Genomic DNA, 18,319 nt, shown 5'->3' with positions numbered 1-18,319 from the left:
AAATTATAGAACAGGCTTAACTATATATTAGCTATTAGAACTATAGCCTAATATCTACTACTAGGAAAAAATATTATTTTAGTTAGGTACTACTAGAGGTAGACTCTATATATCTATAAGGTCTTCTAACTAGGGAGATATTAAATCTTTCTAGTAGTCCTACTTTATATTCTATAGTTAAGCTATAGTTAAGCTAGATAAAGAAGTGTAGTAGGTATATTGCAACCTATTCCTAACACGTTCCTAATATATTCTAGGCGTTAATTATCTATAAGGGCAAGGATCTCTATTTAAAATCCTGTATAAAGTTACCTTCTAAGTAATTATACTAATAGATATAGTAGTAATACCTTTTTTTACTATTATTTCTTTTAGTATACATATATATATACCTCCTCCTCCCTTAATACTATCTAATAGTAATATTAAGGAAGTAGTAAAGGTATTATAGCCTATGCTTACTCTGTAGCTTATATAATATAAGTTATTTGCAACCTATTATAAACGTGTTCCTAACTTGTTATAGCCTAGTTCCTAAACTTAACCTAGCTCTAAACCTATCTCTAACTTAAAGGTTTCTATTCTATTAAAGAAATGCATATTAGCTTTATAAATAAAGATAAAATCTTGCGTATTATAAAGCGTAAAAAGCTTCTATAGTTCCTATTTAAAAGTAGCCTTAGAGGAGTACACTATAAGTAGAGGATAAAGCATTAGGATCCTAAAACTATACGTAGTGTAAGAGAACAGGTTTAGAACACGTTGCTAACACGTTACTATAGGCGTATATATAGCAAATCTTTATATTAAGCTTAGGTAACTTAATTATTTACCTTTTTAAAGAGTAGGTATTAATTCTATTAGATTAAGATACGTTCTAGATAGATATATTATATAAGAGGCTATATAGGGCATAGGTAGAGATTCTAATAGTAATCTTCTACCTATAGGAAAAGAAGCGTACGCATTAAGAACAGGTTTGTAACATATTTCTAATATATTATAGTTATTATACTTAGCTAAATTATTATAGATAAGGATATAACTAAGATATATTAAGTTACTATTACTAACTTCTTTTAGAAGTGTAAAGCACTTATAAAAAGACAAGTATTATAGAGGCATATTTACTTATAGGGATTCTATAGGACTACTATTAATATATATAATAAGCAGATAATAGGCAAGTTTTATAGCACACTGCAACATGTTTGTAACATGTTTCTAACTTGTTTCTAGGACTTAGGCGCTATCTCTAGTTAATTAATCCCTATAAGCGTAACTAGCGCTAGCAACTTTAATCTTATATAAGATTTTATTAAGTACATCTATAAAGAAGTATTTATAAAGTATATAAAAGAGAGCTAGATAATACTACCTCTTTATATCTAAGTAAATTACTATAGGTATTAATAGTAGAGGAATACTTTTAGCTTGCTAACCTCCTCTTACGTAAGTAAACATATTCTAAACCTATTCTAAATGTGTTCCTAACTTGTTCTTATATAATTAGAACACAAACCCTCTAAAGATACCTAAAACTAGGCAATCTATAAGAAAAACCTAGTAATTACTACTAGGATTGTATAATACTGTAGTAAAATATTAAAAGAGGTATAGGAAAAACTAGAATCTTATTTAAATATAGCTAAGCAAGTAGGCTAGAAAGGATATAAAACTAGTAAGCATGTAAGTATTCTTAAGGCTACTTAGAAGTAAGTTTATAACCTATTCTTAACCTATTAGAATTATATAAGTAATATTGTATAGTGCACACTAGATAGATCTATAGGATATAAAAGAGTTTAAAGCCTAGAGCAAGTTTAGAATACGCTATAACTATAGAACTTCTAATAGGCTTAAGCAAAAGTACCTTAAAAAGCTTTAGAGAGGAGAAAGTAAGTCTTACGCTAGCGTTATATATATTTGCTAATTAAAACATGTTTAGAATATATTTAGAACGCGTCCTATAATAATAATAATACTCTAGATAATAATAAAGTAAGTCTTGCTATATCTAACTTAACTAGATATATCTTATTCCTAATAAGAAATAAAAGAGTACGCTTAAAAGCCTAAAGCTAGAGGGCAAGTAGTAGAGTAGTATTAGAAAGAAGTTTACTAGCCCCTTTTCTATCTTCTCTACTACTAGGCTCTTCTCCTCTACTAATAGTAACCTAAAGGTATGCTTTGCAAAACACGTTTATAATATATTCCTAACTTATTATTAGTCTATAACTATAAACTTTATAATAAAAGGCTCTTCTTAGTAATTAGGCTCTAAAGGAGAGAAAAGAAAAGCTAGAGGTAGATAAGGAAGAACTTGTATAGAAAAAGGCACTATTTAAATTGCAAAAGGTATAGTTTAAACTTAAGAAAGAGATAGCTACTTTTTATATAAGGTAGGGTTAGTCTATAAATATAGTAACTAGTTCCTAACTAGTTCTTAATATATTCTAGTCTATTATATAAGTATATATAAGTAGATAAATATATATTCTTTCTTCTTCTCTTTCTTCTTCTTTCTTCTTACACTCTACAAGAACTTTTTATATTTAAGAGTTTAATACTATTTTACTATCTATCTTTCCTAATATTATTAGATATAACTAGTTAATATAGTCTATAAAGATCTTTTAAAGTTAGTATATAATAGAACACGTTAGGAACACGTTATAAACTTGTTCTAATACTAAGTAGGATTTATACTAGCAATATATTAAGCTTAAGTTACTTCTATCTAATACTAAGGTATTCTCTCCTATAATATCCTACCTAAATAATAGGTAAATAGTATTTCCTAGCAAGCTTTTCTGCTAGGCTATTTAGGCTAGATTAGGGGTATAGGAACTTTGTAGAGTATATATATATATAAGTTAGAACATGTTTATAATATATTAATAACTATTTTAGCGTTACTTCTCTAATAGAGGCAATCTTATCTACTACCTTAAGAGGTATTATCCTAAGGTTTAAATAGCCCTAGTAAACTATAGCAGAACTATAATATAAGGTATTGCAGAAGCAAGGATCTTCTATAGGAGCTTAATAGTAAATGCTTAAGAACGTGTTCTAAATATATTAATAATACGTTCTCTACTAGTAGAGTAGACTACACTAAGTGCCTCCTTTAAGGTTTAAGAACCCTCTAAGATAGCTAGTCTATAATAAGAAGTAGTAGCTAGAGTAGAGGCTAAAGAGGAAGTAGAGAGTAAAGAAGAGGAGCAAATAGTTACTCCCCTTTACACTATAAATAATATTTAGTAAAAGTAGTAAAAAGGAGATATAAGTCTAGTCTCTTAAAACATGTTTAGAATATATTAATAATATGTTATAGCTAGATACCTATAAATACTAGATTCTTCTTTAATCTAAGGGACTACTAGAGCTTTATAATACCTATAAAAGTTAAAAGAAAAAGTTATATACTATTAAAGGACCCTATAAAAGTAAATAGTACTTTACTTTTAGTAGATAGAAAAAAAAAGAGAAGAGTAGAGAGTTTATTTTAGTAATTACTACTACCCCTTTAGGTTATATACTATTATATATTATTTATTAGAACTTATTCTTAATATATTCTTAACGTGTTCCTACTTATTACTATTATTATCTCCCTCCCCCTCTCTAGTATCTTCTCTATCCTCCCTATCCTCCCTAGGCTCTATAAAAGCATACCACAAGTAGAACTAGGCAGTATTCTAGCAGGAATTAGCAAGGTCTACACTAGTATTAAAGTAATAGTCTTAAAACACGTTAGGAATAGGTTAATAATATATTATAAATAACTTACTATAGCTAGGATAATTATAAGTATAGATAGTATAAGGAACCTAATAACCTTAAATCCTTAGTAGGGTAGATATAGTAATAAAGTTAAGCTATAATAAGTTAGTAACGTGTTTTTAATAGGTTCTTGTAGGCTATACCTTATTACTATTATAGCTACTACAAGTCTTCTTCTAAATTATATTTAGGAGGGTATTAGTATTTATAGGGGGGCCTATAGTAGCTACTAGCTAGGCTTAGAGAACTTCTATAAAATATATTAGTAATAAGTTTTAAATATATTCTAAATAACTTATAGCAAGGAGTATTCTAGTAATTATATATAACCTTTATATAGAAGTCTATATATATTAGTATAATAAGTTAAGAATAGGTTAATAATATATTTACTCTTTACCTTATAGACCTCTATTATAGAGGGCTAGCTAGTCTTCTTAACCCTACTAACCTTATAGTAGGCTATATTAAGCCTATAATCTTTTTTAGTATAGGTATATAGAGTGCCCCTAGTACCTAGAATAGCCTAAGAATATTAGAACCTATTTAGAACATGTTTAGAACCTATTCTTACTTTATATAAGGTACCCTTATTATTAATCTTAGTATAGTAGTAGCACTCTCTACTCTCTATTTTAACTACCCTATTAGGGCTAACTATAGGCTATGCCCTAATATTATCTAGGACGTAGCTAAGGGTAAGGTACTATTAATAGTACTTTTATAACCTATTAAGAACATGTTCTAAATACATTTTAATCTACTTATATAGAATAAGAGGGATACGTTAGTAATAGGTATAGTAGTAGTAGCTTATAGTATTACTAGTATAGAATATATTTAGAATAGGTTTAGAACGTGTTATAAAATCTTATAGTATAATGTTTAGTTAACCTTGCTTAGCTAGCTAGTAGAGCTTGGTATAGCCTAACCCTATGCTAAATACAAGTTCACGCAGCGCTAATTCCATGGTTATATGAACTGCGCCCTTAACGATAACGATGACGATGACTGTGCAGTTCCCCATCTGGCCATGTCTCATGGTAGCCATGGCTGGTGGCGGGGGAGGGGCAAAGCCGCTTACTTGTCCTGTACCGTATAGCCTGAAGCGGATGTTGGATGGTGCCTGTCTTTCCCCTCACCCCTCACCCCTCACCCCTCACTGCATTTGTCTAGTAGCTCTCCAGTAACACTGTCTAGTAAGTTAGTGTCTAGTGTTCCATGTCCCACCATGGGCCTCTCGATGGACATACCGGTAGAGACAGGGCGGCGCTGGCTGGGGCTGACCGTCCTGCGTTGGTAGCTTCTACGGGGGGTGGTCTGGAGTAGTGAATGACTCTAGTGATCATGCACATAGGGTACGGTAGGTTACTCTACCAGATAGGCCTACTATGTCATGTAGGTGCGGGACGGTCCTTGCTGACCCTTGCTGCGGCTGGCCCTTGCTGACCGCCTTTGTATCTGTATCTGTCTCTTGTTCTTGTTCTTGTTCTTGTTCTTGTTCTTGTTCTTGTTCTTGTTCTTGTTCTTGTTCTTGTTCTTGTTCTTGTTCTTGTACCTACCTACCCTACCCACCTACCCATTGTACCTAGCTGCCTGTTGCATTGCATCCACCATCCCTTTCATCATCCATCCCTCTCCACTACATCCACGTCCTGCGGCCCTGTGCTGGCCTTGTTGCCCATCAATCTCCCCCGGTCCCCCACCACTGCACAATGATGATGGCAACACCCTGGGCCCTGGCCTAACCCGCCCCCGCTGACCCTCGTCCACCACACGACCGCTGCTGCTGCTGCTGCTGCTGCTGCTGTCGCTATTATTGTTGTCGCTGTCGCTGTCACTGTCGTTCTCGCTGTCGCCTGAAAGAGGGGAGGGGGGCCGGGGCCCTGCGCTGTTCGCCGTTGGCCGTTCCATTGCCTTCTAGCCAGCTAATCTACCCAGGGTAGGTACCGACCGGTAACTTACAAGCCCTGGAGCTACAACCGGCCGCCGCTCGTCTCTGCTGCCCTCGTCCCTCGTGTCCACTGTCCGTTCTGTCCTGTCTGCAAGTGCCACGTCCAGATCTGTCTCGCTCTCTGTCTCGCTCTTCGCTCTCTGTCTACCGTCTCTGTCCCTCACTCACACACAACCCCACATACCCGCTCACACACAAACACATCTGGCGTATTACCTACCCTAGTTGCTGGGTACTACTCGTAACCATCCCTCACCGCCCACGACTGCTACTGCCACTCACTCTCCCAGGAAAATCCCTCTGCTTTGCTCTCTGCTCGCTCTGCTTCATCTGCCCGCCATCTGTCTCGACCGCTGCACCGGCCACTGCAACCTCGCCCGTCCCTCGGTTTTTCCCCCCCGCCCCGTCCCTCCCCTTAGCGGACCCTCTCGTCGCAATCTAGCCAACATCTGTAGCATTCACCTGTGACGGTACTACGCTCCTTGGCCCGCATCCAGCCAAACCTGCAGCCGGCCCAGCAAGGACGAGGGACGCCGCCACCACTCCCGGCCCACCACACCATGTGAGTGTGTCTGCCAGCGCCGTTGCTGTGCGACCTGCCCGCGAGTCACGGCTAACTCTGCGCCCGCCAGGCCCCGCGTCACCATCTCCATCACCGCCCCCGGCACCCAAGCCGACAATGAGCTGCTGACGCTCGAGCTGCCGCCGGACAGCACCGTCAAGGATCTCAAGGGCTTCATCGAGGCCGATACGGGCCTGCCCGCCACCACACAGAGCATCTACCTCAATGGCAAGGCGGTAGCCCACGACACACAAACCCTAGAGGCGGCTGGGATAAGGGATGGTGAGATGCTGGCCGTCATGATCCGCCGTAACCCCACCCCTCGAACCGGCGGCCCGCGCCTGCCAGCCCAGCCTGATCCAGAGGGTGTGCGACAGCATATCCTCATGAACCCCAGCTCCCAAAACGACCTCCGCACCCGTGACCCCGAGCTCGGCGCTGCCCTCAACGACCCCGTCCGCTGGCGAGAGACTTTTGCGATGCGACAACGCCAGGCCGATGAAGCAGAGCGCGAGCGCCAGAACCAGATTGCCCTCCTCAACGAAGACCCCTTCAACGTCGAGGCCCAGCGCAAGATTGAGGACCTGATTCGCCAAGACCGTGTCGTCGAGAATCTGCAAAAGGCCTATGACGAGAACCCAGAGGGTTAGCCATGCTCCCCTTCCCCTCCCTCCTGCCCTCCGGTTGGGAAGAACAGTACTAACAGCAACCGTCAGTCTTTGTACGTGTCCACATGCTCTACGTCAACACCGAAGTCAATGGCGTCCCAGTCAAGGCCTTTGTCGACTCGGGCGCCCAGGCCACCATCATGTCGCCCGACTGCGCCGAACGGTGTGGCATCATGCGTTTGATGGATGTTCGCTACGCAGGCATGGCTCGCGGAGTCGGTACAGCACGAATCCTCGGTCGTGTCCACCACGCCGAAATCAAGATTGGCGGCGCCGTCATGCCCTGCGCCTTTACCGTCATGGAGGGCAAAGATGTAGACTTACTCTTCGGCCTCGACATGCTCAAGCGATACCGCGCCAAGATTGACCTTGAGAAGAATGCGCTCTGCTTCCAAGGCCAAGAAGTCCCCTTTCTCCACGAATCCGAGATTCCCCGCAGTTTTGAAGAGGCCGAGATGAACGAGCCGACGGTTGCGGGTCCCAATGGCACGGAAATTGGCGCCAAAACCGGTGCGGTACGACCCAAGGGCGCCACCGCCGCCGCCGAACACTCGATTGCAGCAGGTTCCTCTGCGACTGCTGCTCCCGGCCCCTCGTCCTCGTCGTCGTCCTCGCAGCCTGCAGCAGCACCAAAAGCCTCAGCCTCAGCCCCAGCCCCATCTCCCCTGCCGGCGCTCAGTTCGAGATATCCACACGATCACATTGAGAGCCTCACGAGCATGTTCAACGTCACCGCTGCCGAAGCCGTCCAAGCCCTGGATATGTGCGACGGCAACATTGACGCCGCAGCCAACGTCCTCACTCAGTTAGCCCAGTAGGTTGGGTTTGGGTAGACGGGGATATGCGGGCAGGGGGTTGGCTGTATTGGCTGGGGTGGGGTGGGATGAATGGGGGAGGGGAAACCAGGGCGATGAAGCAATCAGAGAGACGAGAGGATCAGAGAGAAGAGGGACAGTCGGGCAAGACGGAATTCCCCAACCCTTGTATCGAGGACAAATTAGACTAGACGTAGCAACCAACAAAGTGGCCATGTTGCCAAGGTAATTTCTCCTCTCCCTGCTCACGTGGCACCATGGGTTAGGCATTGAGGCATGATGGGATTTTTTTCGTTTTCGATGGGATGTGTGATGTGTATGATGTGTGATGTGTATAATGTATAATGTTGGATGGAGGCATGGAGACATGGAGACATGAGGATGAGAGCGCATGAAAAATGCCGATTCAGGGATGGGAGAGTGATGATGTGCGATGATGCTCGCCATGAGATTTGAAACGTACATGGACATGGACATGGACATGGATTGGGTCTGGGTCTGGGTCTGGGTTTAAAAATCCAAGATGAAGATTTCAGACTGAATCCATCTGGGCATGAATCATCCGAGTCTTGAATCCGGAAACCCCATTTCTCGACGTCTGATTCCGTAGTCGCTAGTTCCTCTACATGTCCACATGCCCCAACCCGCCTTACCGAATCTTGTACAGACACGGCTTCAACACCTCGCCCGCCTTACCCTCCACCTCGCCCTCCTCCCCAACATCCCCACCCTTTTCCCCCCTCCCCATCTTCCCAGACCCAACCCTCTGATCCGCCCTCGCATTGCGGCCGCCACTCGGATGCGCCGCCTTGACAAAGCGCATCTGCACAAACATCTTGTTCGACGAGTCCACCGCCTCGAGCGGGCGTTCGGCAGGGGCATCGAGGACGAAGCCGCGGGCGCGCAGGACGGCGAGAAAAGGGGCAATATGCGTAGCGTCCTGTGGGGTCGGGGGCGCGCCATCGATTGCGGTGGCGAGGAGGGATTCGTCGGCCGGGGTTTGGGGGCCTTCGGGTTCGGGCTGGGAAGGCGTGTTTGCCGCGTTCTTCTTCTTCTTCGGCTTGGCGTCTTTCTTGTGCAGGCTGCCGATGCTGTTGATTGGGATTTTCGACGTCGTCTTGGGGTCGGCGCGGCCGAAGCGGGATTTGATCTCGCTGATCCAGAGTTCGCCTTTCCAGCGGAGGATGCGGTAGGCTTCGTCGATGAAGTCGAGCCAGTTTGTGCCCATGAGGGCGAGGCAGAAGATGGCAATGTCCACGCTGTTGTCGGCGAGGGGCAGCGCGCTGATGTCGGCGACGGTGACAAGGTGGGCTGAAGGGCCTGTGGGCTTGGCCAGGTCGAATGAGTGGAAGGTGAGGTTGAGGGCTTTGAGATGGGGTTGCAGGCGGTAGGAGAGCGAGGCGGTGCCGCAGCCTAGATCGGCGATTGTGCAATGGCCTTTGAGGTTGCGGGGGAGGGGTTTTGCATCGCCTGTTGCGCGGACAACAGCAGACGTTGGGGCTTCTTCTTCTGGGGGCGCAGCTTTGCCTTTTTTCGCGAGCCGTTTGGCAGCTTTCCAGGGGTCGCGGAGGCTGATTTTGCCGCGCGCAAGGATGCTGGACACGTAGCTGTCGACGGGGTTGGAGGGCCAGACTTCGACTTGTTGTTGGAAGCCGCGGTGGTAGTCTTCGAACATGGAGGGGTCTTGTTTGAAGAGGTCGAGGGATTCGGCCGACGGCTTGGTGTAGAGGGACTCGTTCAGGTGGCGGAAGCGGGCGCTGGCGAGTTTGCTGCGCATGGATTTCTGTAGGGGTGTGAGGCCTTTGGGTTCGGGAAGGAGGTCGACAGCGGCGGGGAGGGTGGGTTCGACAACTGGGGACTTGGAGTCATCCGAGTGTTCCTTCTTGCGTTTCTTCTTGTCGCGCTTGGATTCGCCGTCTGTTGTTACTGGCTTGTCGGCTGAGGATGCTTGTGTGTCTTTGGTCGTGTGTTTTAGTGTCTTGGTGACAGATTCAGCAGTCTCTGCCTTCTCGGCAACTTCACCACCATCTTCTCTATTCTTTCTTCCTCCAGCCTTGCCCCTCTTGCGCTTCTTTCCACGCTTCTCTGTTGCTCCAGCACCTGTCGCCTCAACTTCTATCACAGGCGCGCCATTCGTCTCTGATTTGGCCTCATCTTGCGCATTCTTGCCCCCCTTGGGTGCTTCTGTCGGCTTTAGACCCACGGCCTCCACTGCTTTATCCCAAAACTCTCCAATGTTTTCTGTATTAACCTTGACCTCCTGCTTCTCTTTCCTCTTCAGCGCCTTCTTGCCCAACTTATTCGGATCTTTTGGCTTTGGGGTTTCAACTTGCGCCTTGATAGGCGCAGAAACAGTCCATCCCGGTACGGCGAACATATTGCCGGATAATTGAAGGCGAAAACTGCGTGGTGGTAAGAGTGAATGGTTTGGCTTTTTCGTGTTGGTTGCAGTTGGTCCAGGCTTGAAGTTTTTTGGTCGGCGAATGGCGGAAGGTTTTGCCGGCATGTGGGGCTTCACCGCGGAGTTTGGGGGAACCTGTTGGCGGCGGGAATACTTCCAACATCTCCACTCGAGCAGTTGCTCACAATGCAGACATGAAGAATTCCTAGGGATAAACATATGACATTAATATTACATTTCGTTGATATCACACACCCTGGAACTGAAACTTCACAGGATCCACATTGGTTTTTACATTGGATAATCAAACGAAAGGAAATAAAACCCCCTCCAACGTCATGTGCTATAACGTGATCCACCACCGAGCGCCCACCCCCACCGAGCGCCCACCAACACCAAAATCCACCACCCACTAAATAAGGATATTGCGCCACCCACAATAGCTATTATTATAAGATTTCTTAGAGTTATAATTATTAGATCTATTAGAGTAGATTAAATATTTTAGATTATATAAGTAGCTTTTTAGGGGGTCTAATTAGGCGCCTATGCTATAAAGTTAACTCTACTACTATATCCTCTTCTACTAGCTCCTTATTAACTACCTTAGCTAGTATAATAGTAGGAGGCTTAAGGATTTACCTCTTACTTATTTAGGATATTTTAATATTATTTTAGAGTTACTTTTCTAGTTACTTAGTAGTTTTCTACTTATTATATATAGTAGCTTTTTAAGTAGCTTTCTCTTTCTACTCCTTTTTAGTAATTATTTAATTTAAGTAATACTCCTTTATAAGTTAAGCTTTAGTAAGCTTCTATTACTTATAAAGCTTAATTACCTTACTTTTTTAGTATTATAGCTCCTATTCTTTAAGGTTCTTTTACTTCTAGAGCTTAAATACTTACTTTACCTTTAATAGTAAAATAAATTAAGTACTACTACTATAATTATTATTAGGGGGTAATAATAGAGGTTTACTACACTTTCTACACTTCTTCTTATTAGCTAGGGTAGCCCTTAGGTGTTTATTTTTATAGTTAAGTAAAGTATTTCTTACTAATATAGTATAGATTATCTAGCTAAGCTTCTTTAACTATTTATTATAGATATTAATTATAGTATTATAAAGTAACTACTCTATCTTTCTCTAATTACTTATACTTAATATTAAGGTTATACTATTACTTAAAGAAGGCTAGTTACTATTATTTATAGGTGCTTTAAACCTTAAAAGGATAATATTAGGGTTAAGTAGTAAAATACCTATTACTTTAAAAGCTATTAATATTAGCTTTTCCTTAAAGGTATTACTTTATATAGTATTAAATAACTAGTAGAAATCCTTTTAGTAATACTTATAAGCTATTAGGAGCTATCTAGAAAACTAGATAGTTAAGCTTTATATAAAGCTATAAAGGGAGTAAATACTATAATATTAAGTAGCTAAAGGGTATAAGTACTATAAAGGGGATATATTATAAGTAAGATCTTATATTTATTATAGTACTTAATAAACTTTATTATTATATAAGATTTGTAGCTATTAAGGATAAGGAGCTAGTATAAAGTATAAGCTTTAGCTTTTATCTTATAATTAAATACCTCCTTAAGCTAGAATACCCCTAGGGTATAGCTTATCTACCTACTTAGTAATCCTATAAAGAAAGCTTAGTGTTATAATAGGTTAAAATCTTATAACTAGGTATCCTATAGAGCTCTAGATTAAGACTAATAAATAAGGGTAGAAGTAAAAGTAGTACTATTACTATATATATAAGCTATAGTAGTAATCTACTCTCTATTACTATCCTAGAGTATAGCTCTAATCTTTCTTTACTTATAGGCGCTCTTATTAAATATATATTTAGTTTTTAATAGTACTTTAATAAGAAAACCCTTCTTATTTATATTATAGATATACTAACTTTTAATATTATATTACTCTATTTTTTAGTATAAAAGCTTAAAGTATAAGCTATACTTAAAGGTAGAATTAGCTTTAAAGTAGTTATAATTAAGCCTAGTAGCCTAATAGGAGATAAGATTAATATTATAGCAGTTAATAAAGTGCTATACCTAATTTTTACTTACTAGATTCCCTAATATTTTAGTTATAAAATTTTGAATAATAGTCTATATAGGGGGTAATCCTTGCCTACAAAGCTCTTTAATATACTCTATAAGCTTACTTTCTTATATAGTATTAAGTATTTAACTATTTAGTAGAGTAGTAGTATATACCTACTAAATTTTTTATTAGTATCTAGATAAGGTTAACTATAAGTAACTATACTTTTCTACTATTTCTAAGTATATAAAATCTTCTCTAAGAGTTAAGGATTTAATTGCTATAAGCGTATTATTAATAGGTGCTATAGTTATTAAGAAATTTAGTGTTAAAAATTTGGTGATTTTGGTGTTAGTGGGCGCTCGGTGGGGGTGGGCGCTCGGTGGTGGATCACGTTATCTAGCCATTGAATATCACGACAACTTCAACCTTCCTGCCCAACAGCACTGTTAACTACACTCTCCGTATCCTCCCCCCTAACTGACCCACTAGTCTGCGAGAAGATCCTGACAGGTCCTCCAAACGGCCTCCCCATTGTAAACCCCAAACTCCCTACATGTACATGCCCCCCATGATGGCCATGACTACCCCCATGCCCACAATGTCTCTCATGATCCTTCCACCTGCGACTCCACGTTTCCTCCATGCGATCCAAATCCCTACACTTACTCTCATACTTGCTCGTCGCCTCGTCGCGCTCCCGATCAGCCTCCTCGCGCTTCTTAATTGCCCGCTCACGCTCCTCACGTACATCCTTCAGCATACCGCGTAGATTGGCAATCTCGTACTCAAACTCGCTATTCCCGCCGTGGAACTCGTCGCGCCACTGGCAGATTTCTAGGTACTGGGCCTCGCACTCGGTGTAGCGTTCACAGTAGGAATTGCGCTCGGTGGTTAGAACGTCCATTTCTAGCTTGAGCGAGGCGATGGTTGAGGTCGAGGTCGTGAGCTCTAGAATTAGGTCTTCGCAGCGGTTTTTGGACTCTTCGTGATCGATTGTGAGGCGTTCTATCGTTTCGCGGTAGGTATGGATGAGTTCCGACTTTTCTTTCAGGGAGGTTTCGAGGCGCATAATGGTTTGCTCGTGTGTGATGATGAGGCGGTAGCGGTCTTCAGACTCTTTGCATTTGCCGTGGTGTTCTCGCTTGAGTTCTTCGTGGACGATTTCCAGTTCGCTGTATTTGGAGCGCACTTCAGTGAGGGTTTCTTGGAGAGTGGTGCGCTCGGTTTCGAGGCGGGTAATGGTTTGCTTAAAGGTGGAGAGTTGTTCTTCGTAGTGCAGACACTTGGTCTTTAGTTTGCCGCAGGTATCTTCGATGTTGCCGTAGCGGACGAGGAGTTCTTTGTATTCGCGTTTCTTTTTGCTGACTGTTTCTTCTTGCTCTTCGATGAGGTGCTTGCTCTTCTTGAGAGCTTCTGAGAGCTTCTTGTTGGACTCCTCGGACTCATGGAGCTCGCGCTTCTTCTTTTTGATTGTGGTATTGGCCTCCTCAATCTCACTCTTCAGATTTACAATCTCTAGGTCGCGTCTGCGGAGCTTGTCGTCAAGCTCGCCCTTTTCATGCATCCAGTCGTGACGTTCTTTGACGTAGGTTTCGTTCTGGGCCTTGAGAGTAGTTATCTCCAGCTGAGAAGACTTGTACTTGCTTGAAATCTCCGTGAAGCTGCTTTCTAGCTTCTTATACATGGATTTCAAGACCTCAGCTTCATTTTCGTGTTTCCTGACGTCTTTTTCTGCGTGTTCGCAACGGTCACGAATCGCAATGATCTCTAGACTCTTCTGCTCCACTATGGTCTTTGACTCTTCATAGCGCTCTTGTGAATACTTGAACAAGTCTTCAAGTTCTGAGATGCGTGAATCGGCTTTCCCAAGGTCGCCATTACGGTCTTCGAATTTCTTCTTCCACTCGGAGACAGCAGCGATTGCAATAGAAAACTCCAAGCGAACTTTGACAAGTTCCTTCTTGCGTTCCTCATGTTCGTGATTGTGTGAATGTGATTCCCGCTCATGCTTTTCAATAATCTCGGTGTACTCTTCGATGCGCTCGTACATGCGGTCCATCTCATGGTAGTGAGATTCTCGCTCGGCGATTAACTTCATCCAGACTTCCTTTAATGAGGAGCTGCGACGAGACATGGAGGACATGAGCTCCATAAGAGCAAGAAACTCGCTCTCAGCTGCGAGCGTGAGCTCTTTGGAAACCTCAGAATAGTGTCCATGGGAGTGACCACCGCTGAATGAGCGACGGATTATCCGGCGACGTGTACTACCGTACGAGCTGCGAACAGATCCGGTAGGACTTGTTGGGCGAGGAAAGGGAAGGTTGTTGACATCAGGATTGGAATGACGGAATCCGGGGGGAGTGAAACCTGCACCTTCATGAGGGAGGGGAAGGATAGTGAGACCGGTATGTGGGAAGTGCGTGGTGGCGTATTGACCATTGGATAGATTTGGGATGATCTGATTGTGGGGAGAATGTGTACTAGTGTGATGGGTAGCATGAAGGGGAGCCTCCTGATCCTCAGTCATCTTGATTTCAGGACCTTCCCTAGCGGAAATATTCTCATGCTCCGTAGTTGAACTTTCAGAACTGATCTCGGCGACAGTAACTTCGGGAATGTCCTTGTTTGTGTGAACCCCATGGTTATGGATAGCTGTAGTCTCCATCTTGGGTGTGTTGGGTTTAGATTTTGGGTTGACAACAGAGTCCAAAGGCAGATAGAAGCCGTCGCTCATAGATAGAGGTACAAGGGAGCGGCTGAAAACCGTCGTGCAAAAAGTTGCCGTATCAACAGCCACGGTGAAAGTCCTGATCTATGTATTCTCCAGATGGCCAAGGATGTTTGAAGCTTTTAATTTGGGGGCGTGATCATTTCGTCCCAAATGCTTGGATAGTGTCTGCTCAGCCGCGTGTGTTAGACATATGAGTCGTCCAGACCAAGATAGTCTTGCAAGCGATACCGTATGCCAATACGGAGGTTGGGCGCCAGATTAGGTGGTCTCGAGTAGACACCACAACGGAAGGACCGAGACCGCCATCTAGTAAGCGAATGTATACAATATAGTACAAGCCACCTGCAGCCTCGTAGGGCTTCATGGTAAGTTCGAATGTCGAATGAGAGGCTAGGTACTCTCAGCTGAGCTTTGGCGTATTCAGCTCCTCAGTATGTCGAGGCTTAAAGCGGTCCAGCCACTGGAGGCCAAGTTGTGGACTATGCGAGCGCTGCGGCCCGTCGCTTTCTCCGTGCTTGAGACCGATGTGGTTCCGTGATTGGGGGTCTGGCCCACAAATGATCAACCCGATCGGGTAAGTGTGGGGAAAGCCTCAGCCAGCCACGCGACGCCCACGCGACGGTTCTAGGTAACTTCTTGTCGAGCCCCCTCAAATATCCAACCCTGTAGATTTCCCAAACACTATGTTTCCAGAACCAGCCCAATACCTAGCCAGCCTAGGCCAATGGTTTCTCCATGTCCTAGACTAGCCTTGAGAACTTTCCCATAACCGAACCTTTTGCGCCTCGCACCCAAGTCGGAGTCGTCGCCTAATCAGGCGGGTTGAAGCTCGCTTCCAATTAATGGTCCGACCTCTCCTAAGTCTGGATGCTGTGGCGTTAGCTAAGAGTGTGTTTTCGATGTTTTCATCCTCCAAGAGCTCGATACTACATTTGAGGCTTGACATTTCTGGGCTGATTGCACCTCGTGATACTAATGCCTCAAAGCATGGCATGCTTTGGTCTCAGTTTCTGGATGCTCCATGAGAGCTGTACGTGATCTGGGCCAACTGAAGCTGATGCTTGATTCCCCTCTAGCCATAGACCACACAATTGCATGCGAGATGGCGTGAAACAGATATGCTCATGGTGAACATGGCTTGCAAATTTGCAACTATCCTCGTATTACGCTGCATGTTCTCAGTTGGTGGTGGTCTTTGAAGAGGGTTTTTTATCTCAGTAGGGGTTTGCGAAAATACAAAGGAAGAGTATATAAAGTCCTTGATTGAGCCTTGACAAATTTTTCGAAGTACCATCTCTCCATCAATCGCCTTCTCTTTTCCAATATTGCCAATTTTATACAGTATGTCGTTCTACGTCTACTATGGCAAGCTCGATACTGAGCTCCTCGTTGCCGTTCTGCCCAATGGCACCATTGAGCACAACGATCCCATCTTTCTTTACACTAAGCAGTGGGACTTGATATCACATAAAGCAACAGACGTCAAGGTCACTGACGAAAGCGAAGACCTTGTAAACTTCAAGGATAATCACTTTACATATCAGATTGTTACCAAAATGGCCTACAAGGAACTCACGTTGACCGTCAAAGACAAGGATGGAAAGACGTCCAAAGTAGCACTGACCCGCCACTACGATCAGCCCTTCACAGCCCTCCCGCAGTCTGATCCACCCACAATCTGGACTGGCGCCGTCGACTTCCACGATTGGGCCAAGAACGAAGCTTTCTTCATTATTACTCCCAAGGGTCTTGGGAACGGCAAACCTGTGGTTTCTGTCTGGCAATGGACACAGGATGCCAACAAGGGAGAACGCTCATTGACCTATGCGACCGGAGAGCAACAGTCTCAAATCGGAACCCCGACCATGTTCTCCTTCAAGCACAATGGTTACTACACCTTGGACTGCAAGATCAGCACCAAGACTAGTGGTCTCAATGTCACCATCAAGAGCAAGACAAACCCCGAAGCCATCCAGAAGGAAATGCCACTAGCTCAGAAGATCACGATTGGAGCGGAGCACCAGTTCACGCCTCCTCGCCCTGCCGTGGAGAAAATTACCATGGAGTGCAGTTATCCCAAGGCGACCTCATCTCTCAAGAGATACAATGGTGCCCTTCCATTTCCCGCGGATCTCGTCGAGACACTGAGGCATTCTGCGGCGTATGTTGACCAGGCCGGCTATCTAGCCAACCATGCTGTCAACCAATTCAATCAGCTCGACAAGTCCTTCCAGATGCTCGAAAAGAAGGCAGAGGCTAGAGCCACAAAGATCATTGTCCTCGAAGATGACATCGCCAAGCATCTCGAAGCCAACGGTGTCTTAGATGCCAAAAACAAGGAGTTGCAGAAGCAGCTCCAAGATTACCGCGCCGCTGCCGAATCCCGCGAAGCCAAACTGCAGGAAGCACTCGTAAAGACCAAAGACGACCTCACCCTATCTGAGGAGAAACACGCTACAGCCGAGGCGGGCCGAGCCAAAGCAGAAGCAGAAGTCAAGCAACAGAAAGTCTACATCGAAAAAGACCAGCTCTCCGACAAGAAACGAGACGCCGACTTTGCAGCCCACGACAAAAAAGACCACGACCACATCGCGCAGCTGGAAAAGAACCTCGCCACATCTCGCGATGCCGAAGCCCTCTCTGCCCGCAAACTCAAAGACCGCGATGCAACCATTCAAAAACTCAACGCAGAAATCACATCCCTCTCCTCCTACATCCGCACCCTCGAATCTACCCTCTGCGACCGCGCCACTGAAATCGCTGGCCTAACTGCAACCCTCACATCCACAAAGTCTCTCCTCGCCCTCAAACAACGCGAACTCAGCACCCTCAACACCACCCTCAGTGCTCTCACCACCACCAAGCAAAACCTGGAAACCGCTCTCTGCAACGAGCAATACAACCACCGCAAAACCAATGACTCCCTACTTACCCTGTCCCGGAAACACGCCGCGCAATCTACCGACCTTGACGATAAGATCAAAGAATACCACGCCCTGCAGGCTAAACTCGACGAAGCGGAGCAAGATCTTCGCGACGCCCAGCAGGCGCGCAATAAATGGGAGAAGAAAGCGCGGACCGCGGAAACGGATTTGCAGGAGAGAAATGCGAAGATGGAAGGGTTGCGGAGGGCGAAGGAGGCGGAGATTAGGGAGCTGGAGGGGAAGGTGGCCAGGGCGGAGAGGGAGCATGGGGTGCATCATCGAGGGGCTAGTGGGATGGTGGCTATGGAGCATAAGGACCATGTGGTGGTGAGTAGTGCGGAGGTTGTTGGTGCGTGACGGTGGGGGAAGGGGAGAGTGGGATTTCATGGGGGGCTTGGATGGCTGT

At 44.3% G+C, this 18,319-nt stretch overlaps 4 protein-coding genes across 4 annotated transcripts; 2 read left to right on the top strand and 2 right to left on the bottom strand.

Moving 5' to 3' along the window:
• Positions 1-5,345: 5,345 nt before the first annotated feature.
• DDI1 (DNA damage-inducible protein 1) lies at positions 5,346-7,864 on the top strand. The gene is made up of 4 exons (XM_066095469.1): positions 5,346-5,981; positions 6,031-6,302; positions 6,373-6,947; positions 7,019-7,864. Coding segments are annotated over exons 2-4 (1,347 nt in total). The 5' UTR covers positions 5,346-5,981; positions 6,031-6,300; the 3' UTR covers positions 7,789-7,864.
• Positions 7,865-8,434: 570 nt separating this feature from the next.
• Positions 8,435-10,291, bottom strand: IAQ61_002259 (uncharacterized protein; the record flags this gene model as incomplete). The annotated part of the gene is made up of 1 exon (XM_003834091.2): positions 8,435-10,291. The coding sequence occupies one exon, from the start codon at positions 10,289-10,291 to the stop codon at positions 8,435-8,437; it is 1,857 nt and encodes a 618-aa protein (XP_003834139.2).
• Positions 10,292-12,807: 2,516 nt separating this feature from the next.
• Positions 12,808-15,379, bottom strand: IAQ61_002258 (uncharacterized protein; the record flags this gene model as incomplete). Its single annotated transcript, XM_003834090.2, has 3 exons — positions 15,195-15,379; positions 12,925-15,070; positions 12,808-12,878 (listed from the first exon to the last, which is right to left on the bottom strand). The coding sequence occupies exons 1-3, from the start codon at positions 15,351-15,353 to the stop codon at positions 12,808-12,810; spliced, it is 2,376 nt and encodes a 791-aa protein (XP_003834138.1). The 5' UTR covers positions 15,354-15,379.
• Positions 15,380-16,159: 780 nt separating this feature from the next.
• On the top strand, positions 16,160-18,270 carry IAQ61_002257 (uncharacterized protein; the record flags this gene model as incomplete). The annotated part of the gene is made up of 1 exon (XM_003834089.2): positions 16,160-18,270. Exon 1 carries the CDS (start codon positions 16,333-16,335, stop codon positions 18,268-18,270), a length of 1,938 nt encoding a protein of 645 aa, XP_003834137.1. The 5' UTR covers positions 16,160-16,332.
• Between the last annotated feature and the right edge of the window lie 49 nt (positions 18,271-18,319).

This window comes from Plenodomus lingam, assembly GCF_022343315.1.
Source record: "Plenodomus lingam strain CAN1 chromosome Unknown contig_14, whole genome shotgun sequence".
Taxonomy (NCBI): Eukaryota; Fungi; Ascomycota; class Dothideomycetes; order Pleosporales; family Leptosphaeriaceae; genus Plenodomus; species Plenodomus lingam.
The sequence above is the reverse complement of the archived record's forward strand: the minus strand, read 5'-3'. Positions and strand labels throughout refer to the sequence as shown.

Excerpts from the sequence above, each read along its gene's own strand:
- DDI1 (XM_066095469.1), top strand. Across the intron at positions 6,948-7,018 it reads CTATGACGAGAACCCAGAGG|TCTTTGTACGTGTCCACATG; the intron begins GTTAGCCATGCT and ends AGCAACCGTCAG.